General features: G+C 41.6%; 1 protein-coding gene across 1 annotated transcript; it reads left to right on the top strand.

Annotated features, from left to right (window-relative positions):
* The first annotated feature begins 5,432 nt into the window (after positions 1-5,432).
* Positions 5,433-7,082, top strand: foxq2 (forkhead box Q2). The gene is made up of 3 exons (XM_056415623.1): positions 5,433-5,614; positions 5,774-6,008; positions 6,917-7,082. The coding sequence occupies exons 1-3, from the start codon at positions 5,433-5,435 to the stop codon at positions 6,995-6,997; spliced, it is 498 nt and encodes a 165-aa protein (XP_056271598.1). The 3' UTR covers positions 6,998-7,082.
* Positions 7,083-10,751: the final 3,669 nt, after the last annotated feature.

The following is a 10,751-nucleotide window of genomic DNA, read 5'->3' as shown; positions in this document are numbered from 1 at the left end:
CTAGAGGGAGGACAAGACAAAAAACATGAGAAACACAATACTGTCAAGAATCATTCTGAGAGTTGTCCAAATCCAGTGGGTATTGATACTTGATCCAAAACCAAACTTCTGACTTCTTTTCTGAAGATATTTAGTCAGATTTTCTAAAGGTGTAACATGCTGAGAGAGAAAATCCCCGTCCCCGTATAACCAGAGGTGGAAAATACATGTCAGTATATCTGTGTTAATAATCTGTGAATTATAGGGGTATTATGATGATATTACCGGTAATACCATCAGGCCAATATTGACTGAAATAGCTGGATCAAGTGTAAATAACAAGGGGATAGATCTGTTGAATAAAATTATTTGTTTTATAATGTATACATTACACATTGGAATTTGATTCCCGTTTAAGTTTTGACCAAATTGTTGCCGAATTAAAAAGGCTTTACACTAAAATAGTAATTAAGTTGTTGTATGATTTATTATTTCAATGATAATTCAGTACAAATATTTTACAATGCAAGATAGGCAACGGTTAAGTCAAACCTGATATATTTTTTGTCAACGGAATTATCTGTCACTTCCACAGTGAAGCACACGGCTTATTAATGAATTACTAGTATGAGATCAGTACTCGGTATAAACCGATGATGCCCACGACAGGCTATTGGATTCGTGCTAAAATTAACTTCTGTCCTGAGTCACTTTAATTCTAGAGGCTTGAACCTGACTCGTCATTAGTTGGATATAGTAGAAGTCACACCGCTCTTTAGTCTGACCACTTGCATTTACCCTGCACTTAAAGAACTTGAGTTGCCATTAAACAAACTCTGCACTGCAGCAGCAGATAAATGTATGACTGCAGCTCTGCATTTTTACATTTAAGGTGTTTTCTACCGAATGGGACAATAAACGTTGGTATACATAAACATTGTGCAAGCCAAATTTTACATCTCTTTAAAAAGAATAATACAAATATACTTTTATATTAAGATGTATATACTTAAACGCAGTTCATAGTGGTCATGCCTTTAGCTTTTCAGGCTTGCTGGACCTTGTTGTCTCAGTAGTTTCTGTGTCTGTGCCTAACCTGTGAAGTGTGTATGCCTATCTATCGTCTGCCAAACTGTACTTTAAGTATGGATAATAACAGATGGACGTCATGATAACTAAACTATCTCCCGTTACATCGTATTTGTTTCGGCTGTCGGTCGCCCACCGGGTGAACTCGTTTGCGCAGCAGTGACAATCAAACCGTAAACAAAACACAAACAACAAGCGCAGATGTTTTCCTCTTTGAAGGCAAACAACGTGGTTCGTTGTTGTTCCTAGAAGAATTTAAAAAACCGAGTTAATAAACGTATCATGCTTTAGCTTTGTGAACCCTTGTCGAGTTGAGAACCAGTTGCACAATTGCTGCGTCTACTTTACTCTTCATTAGGATCCTGATGGACGTGCAGTGCAGAAATGCAGCCATAAAGTCAGTAAAGTTATTTGATCAACCTCACTTGAACAATATAGGCTGCGCTAATCGGCTGGCGAGCTTCCCTACAGACTGGGCTGTCGGCGTTCAATCATGGCACTGGACATTTTGACAGGTGCACAGCTTTATAAACTAACCGGCTAACGACAGAGAGACATCACCATGAGCCGAATGACGTCGAATAGTACCGAGCCGAGGAGCATGCTTACAACGAGCCACCGAGCGTTTTTGATGGTCCCATCATTCATGTTCGGTGTCTTCCTTTAGAGCCAGCGTGATGCTAGCTAAACCAACGCACTTGCATAGTTAACATTGGCTAGCATGCAAGCTATGCGTTAGCAACACAAGCTAGTTCGCTGAGTCGTGAACGTATTAAGCTTCATTTCTAAGAGTACAGACTCTTTGACTACATACACAGAAAGCTCCCAGTTTCCCCTTGACATGGCCGAGTTTCAAACCGCTCTCATGTGCCATTCTCCCGTCAAACCAAAGCTAGCCAAGCTCTACTTGCCATCGCTTCCACCAGTTCGGCCGCCATCTTCGTGCAGCAGTACCGCGAGAGTCAGAGACGACGGCTAGTCTTTGTCCAATGAAACGCGGGACCCGCTTGGATGGATGGGTCGCATCGACCAATCACAGCGCGAGTTCGACCAGCGCCCGAAGATCTATAGACAAAATAGGCGGGACCTACACGTTTTAAAGTCACAGTGCAACTTTAAAAAAAACACTAAGAGACAGGTCTCGTTTCCAAAACAGGCCTCAGTTTCCATCAGTGATACCACGTGTCAAAGCATGTTGATATCCATGATAGTTCGGTTTTATAGTATCGAGATATAGTGAACATGTGTCTTGAAAGTGGTTTAAATTCAACGTGGTTGTAAAGCATGGGGTGTCAAGTGGATCGGGTCGCATGGTCCCTATCAAGTCCGGTCCGAACAAAATACTCCGTTACTGGTTTTGTGGCAGGCCGTGAGATGTGGAGTTAATGCTTTGTCTGAGGCGTGTTCATAATGTAATTAAAATGAGTAACTAACTAAGTACACTTTCCTGTCAAAATATAGACAAGCAAACCCCCCATCTCCAAAACACAAATACCATGTGGAGTCTAGGCTTTTTGCTAAATGGAAACAAGTATGCTCTGGACAAATGTAAACTCCCTCTGGTGATCCAGCCCGGTTTTTTCAGAAGCTCCTCATATGAGGCAAAGCACAGCCTCATGGACACACACGAATCAATTGAAGGAGTTGCAGTATCATGTCGTAACAACATGGTTTTGTTTTGGCTTTACTTTGGATGCTAAACGTCAGTGAAGCCATGTTTAAAAAGACAGCTGGTGGGAGCTGACACCATGGTGCTTTATTGAAAAGGTTATCTATGATTATGATGTATTACATTACATGCAGACGCTTTACGCTTTTATCCAAACAAACTTTTTGCCAAACCAGCATTTCAACCTAGGTACAAAAAGAACAACACAAGAATACAGGTAACAACAACAACAACATAGAGTACCATACAAAAGTACCATAAGTAAGTACTACTAAAGTGCTAATCTGTGTTTGTAGTCAGATATAGTATAGAAGTGTTGGTTTTATCCAGTCTCCGACGGTGAGAACTTTCTGCTGTCCTGATGTTGTGGGGGAGCTCGTTCCACCACTGAGAGAGCCAGGACAGCCAACAAACAATCTTTCAGTGATTAGCTCTGCAGTGCAGGAGGCACAAGTCGATTGGCTGTTGCCGAGCGGAGCGAACGTGCCGGGGTGTATACATATCCCTATTTAAGAAATAGGGATATGTAATATTCTGGGTTTTTTAAAACATATTCCTTAATTTATGCAGACCCACATTACATAATTGTTCCCTGCAATACATGCTATGTATATTATACATTCTGATAGGCCTATTGGTTCTTATTTTTTAATTAGTGGAACATAAGTCTGCATACGAGTTAAACATTAAGCTAATTGCAATACAAAAACGTGCTAATATAAAGGTAGAATGGTTCTCTCTACTGTGTACGTAGGCTATAACATGTTCCTTTATTTAAACAGAAGAGGGCAATATGGTCCAGGATTTGGCCTGACTGTCATTTAATTCATCCCCTCACTAAAACCAAAGAACAAAGTAGATCTATGCAGATACTATACTGTTAGTTATCTGCACTCATGTGATAAAGACTGAGGTTAAATGACGTACAACTCCTCCATTAACAAGTCCATCAGTAGCCTATAAACTAATGCACACAGACACTTTTAAACCTTTATTTGTTTCAGCTGCCAGAGACTTTACAGATGAACATTGAAATAATGGACATTGATCATTTGCCACTTGATGTAACACTTGTATTACAGGACATTGGATTAAAATATTTCACACACTGAACGTGTGACACAGTTTCACTAAAGCGCTACAAGAAGCAGATACAGGTTGTGTATGCTATGATTAAAACATTTGAATAGTTTATATGACTTTGACCGTATGGAAAACTTACAGGCAAAGTACACAAAGTTGTTGAATGACACCACGTTTTAAGGGGGATAAGGTACGCTATCAAAAGCTAAAAGGACTCTTGGCTTCTCTTCTTTGTCAAAATGCAGAGAGTAATAACTGAGTGTAAAGGTAAAAAACACAATTAATTGCAACATTCAAAAATACAATACGCAGGATGTTTGCCTTGCATTTAATAAGTCTACTGCATTTCAGCTAAAACCATGCAACACAAAAGCATGGCGTAAATTCACAGTTGACATTGAAACATTATCACTATTCAAATGATACAGTTTAAGAGGTAAAGTTTAAGTCAACATTAAACAGAAAGTCAGGAGTCCTAACACACAATTAGAAAGCGCTAATTGAAATTAGTGACTGAAATGTACCGTACTTTCTGAAAAATGAACCACAGTTAGTTAGTCAAATATGCATGACACAATTAAAGATTACAGTATTATACAAAACAAAGAAATTACATAGAGGCATTTCATTTTTGATCAAGGAGATCTTAAGAGTAATTTAAAATGATATTTATTGAAATCACAGACAACGACTTGCCTACTGTTTGTGACGTTTTATTGGGGGGCTAACAATAAACAAGTCTTTTTTTAAATAATAGGTAGAATTGGAATAAGGCTCACATAATACACAGATGAAAAACAGATTAATTCCAAAACAGGGAAATAATTATTGAGATGTTTCAGCTGTGCGGTTTACTGTTCTATTACCTGTGTCTTCACAGCACATTGGTGCTCTTTTCCCATACTGGACTAAGTGTGTTTTGGTTCCAAAACATTGAACATGATCCATTAATTCCTGCTCTAAGGTAATTTAAGTACTTCTTTGGAAAGCATCCCCAAAGACAAAACAACTTTAACAGGATAACAGTGGTATCTAAAAGGTCTTTGGTCGTAAAGCATCCATCCTCTGCACACCATGTCTTGTTAATTCTTGAGTGTTTAATCACCCGTAATTATAAAGATTTGCTTAAGTTAATACAAATAATCCACCTCAATTGAGACCCCCTACCTTGACCTCCCGTGTGCCTTCTTTACCCCTTTCTGTGAGGGATAAATTCACAGCCATGACACCTTCACGACCGCGAAGCACAACTCTTTGATCAAGGAGCAAACTGGCCTTTGGATATTGAGAAGGTGGTTTTGATCGTGAGGTTTATCGGAGAGGCAAAACGCATTTAATTAAACTGTGTTGCGAAACAACGTAGCCGTATTTAGTCTTGCAGGCTGACGTCATTTCCACAGGTTGAGATCGTGAGCGCCTCAAGGTTAACAACAGTTGAGAGGCTCATCTTTATCTGTGATCTCGTCAACAGGAAGACTTCAGCGAAAGAAGCGAGGGGCATTGAGGCGCTCGGTTTATGAACTTTACACAAACGTGTCATGCTGTGAAACTCAGGCACAAAAGAAGGACTTTTGGGAGAGCGACTTTAATTTGTTTGACTCTTAATTCAGAGATGACAATGGAGGACAGAAGCAGCCGCACCGGCGGCAGAGAAAGGCTGGGACTTGGCCTCACTATCGACGACCTTCTGTTCAATAAAGGAGTCAAAGGTTCGAAAGAAGAAGCGACAGGAAGTCACACAGCAGAGCAGACAGCGAACAACCCGCTGCTCAGTGGGTCCTGCAACCCAAGGTTGTGGGTTCGATCGCATCACTGCAGCCCACTGGGATGGGTTAAATGGATTAATAAAGTATATATCTTATCTTATCTTATCTTATCTTATCTAAATAATCAGAATCCTGAACCCGAAGAGGTGGTGATTCGCTCTGAGACACAGGGGAAGCTGCGGCAGAGGTCAGAGGCAGAGACTGAAGAAAGGAAAGTCAAAGAAGAGGAGGGGGATGTCGAGCAACAAGAGGAGGGGGAGGAGGAGGAAATGACCACCACCACGGAGAAGCCCGCGGACAAACCCAACCAGTCGTACGTCGCACTCATCTCCAAAGCGATCCTGGGGTCGGAGCAGAAGAAGCTGCTGCTATGTGACATCTACCAGTGGATCATGGACCACTACCCTTACTTCAAGAGGAAGGTATGTTCACGTCGGGTTATTCTAATTATTGACAAGACCACAATGGCGATTCAGAAAGTCAAACCGGCGGACAGTACTTAAGTTACACACGTACGACCATTTAGAAAAAAAACCTTTACTTTGTGAACACGTCACAGGTAACAGGTAAAAGGAGTTTGTGTTTGCCTAAAGTGTTTTCCACGTGCTTCCTTCGGGTTGCTGAAAAATAACCCCGGCAGCCATTTTCCACGAGCGAAGCGACCTACTTGGAACAGGCAGGGATGGATTAACGAACGGGCCTACCGGGCCCAGGCCCAGGGGCCCATGAGCTCAGGGGGCCCCTAAGCCAGAGCCTCTGCGTGAAGTCGCTTTTATTTAATTTGCGTTATGTTGTCTGCTCAGCTCCGGTATCGTTGTTCCATACGGACTGTTTTGTTCGCAATGTTTTTTTTGTGGTTTTTGTGTTGGTTTTTGTGTTGGTTTTTGTGTTTTTGCGGGGGGGGGGGGGGGGCCTTGACACGTCCAGGCCCAGGGGCCCGTGGTTTCTTAATCCGTCCATGCGAACAGATAATCTGTCTGAGTGGTTCGGCAATTAGGTGATCGCCTTGTTGGCGAATTCACAAATAAAGTAATCCCGTTGCTAGGTTGCGAAAAGGCCTCTGAGTGTACAAGGTGCAACAACAGATTGGAGGTGGATTAAAGTAGATTGCATGGTTTCGACCGAGGGTGTTGCGTCTGGCTGCGATCATATACGTTCTTGACACGCGATGGCGCGTCTTGCCAGAAACGGGACGAGGTTCATCGATACTTAACTGCCACCTATGTTCATTTTCAATTGGGGACGTCCATTTTTTAACTCTTCCAATAACTTACAGGTTTCTGATTTTATTTTTTACGACCTGATCTTTTTTTTTTACTTGCTCCAACAGGATAAAAACTGGAGGAACAGCGTGCGCCACAACTTGTCCCTGAACGGTTGCTTCATCAAAGCAGGCCGCAGTGACGGGTAAAGGCAACTTCTGGGCGATTCACTCAACCAACTACCAGGACTTTTCTAACGGGGACTCCCAATGTCGGAGGGCGCGGCGGAGAGGACGCAGGGTGGCCGGACAGATCCCCTTTTCCTCCCCGGGCTCGCCCTACCACCCGGCCTTCGCCCGGCCCCACAGAACGACCTACTGGTGCTTCCCCCAAACCCAAAGGCTCCCCCTGTCCTGCTTGGCTCCCAGACTGTACTGGCCCTGGTCCAGCATGCAGTCACAAGGGGGGGGTCCACCCAAGCTTCACGCCTCAGTGTGTACTGTACAGGTCGACCCTGAATTACTGACATTTTAGAGTATTATTTGCTCATGACCACAAGATAATGGAATTATTTCTTTCGAAATTCTTTTATTTGTGATCTGAATGTTTTTAGAAAACACACAATGTTTTCTTAACCTCATTAAATTATATTGAATTCAACACCTTGTTTTTTGTTTACATGTTTGTGTGTGTGCGTGTGTGTGTGTGTGTGTGTGCGTGAGTCTGTATCACTAAAAGTGAGCCCATTGCTAAAATACCTCCCGGTGTTAGATGCTAATCAGTCAAATCCGTCGGGATGCAAAATCTTCTGCCTTAAGAGACTAAAATCGGGCTTTCCAAAGCCGACTCCCAAGGATATGAGGCCAGATAATCTGAGCAATCCCCAATAGTTTCAAGAAATAGGAACCTTATCACACAGTGTAATCCATAACCTCTGCTGCAGAAGGAGGAGGGCCACGGGAGGCAGGGAGGGAGAGAGAGAGAATGAGAGAAAGAGAGAGAGAGAGAGAGAAAGGGGATGGCATGCAAATTTATTGGAGAGGTGGGCGTGCTTTTTTAGGGAATCTTTGTGTTTAGAAAAATAACCAGTTTGGCCTGAAACATAAAAATAAATACAAAGTTACTGTGAAAATAAATGAAAATATATTATATATGAAAAATAAATCACATATGCTTCAGGGACACCCTGAAAATAATAACGAACTATCTCTAAAGCAGGAACAGTTGAGTGATAAAATACTTCCATAATAAGAACAACGTCAATTTAAACCCGTCTGGCTTTCACATCAATAGTGAAATTCCTCTCTGACTTGCAAAGGTTGGCATTTACATCCACAGTGCTCCAGCCTGAGAGGATTAGGTCATACATTGACTTTTCTGAAGTTTGTTTGTCTCGGCGCTTGTGGGCTTCCTTGCAAATTATTGAATATTTGAATAAGGCAATATTTGACGTGAAATTAGACTCCGAATCGACCAACAATATGTCAGAAGGCTGAAGCTAAAGAGAGAGAGAGAGAGAGAGAGAGAGAGAGAGAGAGAGATACTCACAATAGTTATTTTCTGGCGATGCTCATTAGAACAATGACAAATCCATCTTATTAATTAATGTGTGTTCACCAAATCTTCCTCTTCAATGTCGGCATGTGACCTAATTTGCTTAATTCCCATGAATTGCTCTCTGCATCAAATCCTCAATTCACCAGCTTTAAGGCTTTAATTTGGTTGCATGTGTTTGCTGTATACACACACACACACACACACACACACACACACACACACGTGCAATAGTTTACTATTCACACATACACCTCTTAAAACTCTTGCAGTGACACACACACTCGTCCAAATAACAACATCAGTGTGAAGCGTGCAATATTTGTTATTTACATGGACCATAAAGAGTATAAATACTTAATACTAAATATAATCACTGATATGCAGCAAACTCACACAACATTGAAATTAACTACCTTTCCAAGAGAAAGAGATTGAGGTCATGAGCTGTGTGTGTGTGTGTGTGTGTTTCTGTGGCTCATATGCGTGTCATTTTGTTAATCTAATGGGATGGCGGAGGGATGCAGGGGCCCGTAGATTAAGGCACAAAGATTTGTTCCTGATTAGCAGAGAGTGAGGTAAGAAGATCAGTTCTGCTGGCGATGACACATTATGGCTGTGTTTTAATGCAACACATTCACAGCGGCATTCCAGAGCCGATTCCCTTTAGCTTACATGTATCTCGTTGATTTGATGTGGACTCAACACTCAGCAGTTAATGAAGCCTGAACCGGCGAGAAATCAAAGAGATTCACGGGGAAAAAGAAGATATTGGTTTTCAGTTAGCTCATTTCTGTGTGAATATATTTCATTATACTGGAGATGATTTGACTCTGGCTGGTGCACAATACCTATAACTTGAGATAAATGCATAGCCTGAACTGAATTAAAAAATAAATACATTAAAAAAAATGTGTTTACATGTCTCCAAGGTTTTTAGCTCTATACAAACAACATCTTTTTAATTAATTGATTTGGTATTTGGTTGATATGTCTTCAGACCAATGACTAGTGAGAGCTGCAGAGCTTTAACACACCAAATTGTAATACATAATTATTAATGAATAATGTCTTAATAATGTTCAACTGTTTTTAAACCGTTTTATTCAAGTATACAATCAGTTCACAATTGTGTGAAAGCACTAATATGGATTTATATCCATGTCATTATTTCATTTTGATTTAGTTTGACTGAGATTGCAGTTTATTTGAGGTCAACTGTAAAAAAAAAAAGATTAATATGAAAAGATTATTATTAATATTATTAGGCCCGATAATAAAAATAAATCTATAAATGTCCATAAATTGTATATATAAATATATATATATATTCCATTTGTTGGACTTGATTCCCCTAATCTGCCTTTTCCCCTCAGAAGGCTGCACTGGATGTGTGAATAACTCTTAATAGGCCCAAAGCCTGGAGGAGTCCAAATTGCATGTCTATTATAAAGCATGATTGCGTAGGAGTAAGTAGTATTTAGGGCTTAGGAAGCGCCTTGAATCAAAACCAGCTGCTATGTTCTGGTCGTGTCCCATCATGAACAATAGCCCGGCGTTACCGCGGCTTCAAAGGCTCCATAATAGTCAATCGATCAGAATGCGAGGCGCTATTCTGCAGATTACTGTTAACAATAATTTGCCTCCTAGTGCACCGTTGCCATCTTTGAAGCAATGTTTTATTGCCTTTTTTTTTTTCATCTGCATCTGTGATCCCCGAGGTCCACTGTTTGATCTCTCCCCACCAGTGTCTGCCTCCCCGGGGTCGCGTTGACCTGTTGATTGGCAGCTGCGATCAGACATATGGTGGGACGAGGCATCGACCGGAGCTCCCCGGAGACAAAAGCAGACTAGTGGGGGGTTCCCCCCCCTCCTCCCCCTCCTCCCACCAACCCGCCCGCCCATCTTTCACGGCGCGGAGGAGCCGAGCGGCAGCGCCGAGGAAGCGGTATGATCCGGCCACTAGATGGCGCAAGGTACACGCGAATATCTCCAGCACCATTATGACCATTGACGGGGCACAATTTGTTTAACTTTATTTTTTATTTTTTTATTGAACCAAAAGTCCAGTTAGTCCTCATGAAAATAATATATGTAGCACGCTAATTAAGCACAACATGAATTATCATTTGTGCACTTTATACATTTGAAATAATATAGTATTCACTGTTATTATTCCATTACACAAATAGTTTCCAAAAATAAACTTCTTCCCGACTACTTCTCTGTGTGTGGGGCACTTTGACCCTTATAATGGAGCAGAATGGCAGGGTGGTGCATCCATAGCAGATACAAAAATGGCCTCTAGATGAGGCCATCACCAGTGTTCATGGGGTTCTTTGGATTTCGCCCCAGCTGTGAGTCGCTTCACCGGAAACCAACTGAGGGGCGGCTTGATTCCCAGTGTAG

This window comes from Pseudoliparis swirei, chromosome 5 (genome assembly GCF_029220125.1).
Source record: "Pseudoliparis swirei isolate HS2019 ecotype Mariana Trench chromosome 5, NWPU_hadal_v1, whole genome shotgun sequence".
Lineage (NCBI taxonomy): Eukaryota > Metazoa > Chordata > Actinopteri > Perciformes > Liparidae > Pseudoliparis > Pseudoliparis swirei.
Note: the sequence above shows the minus strand (reverse complement) of the source record. Positions and strands in the feature narration are given on the sequence as shown.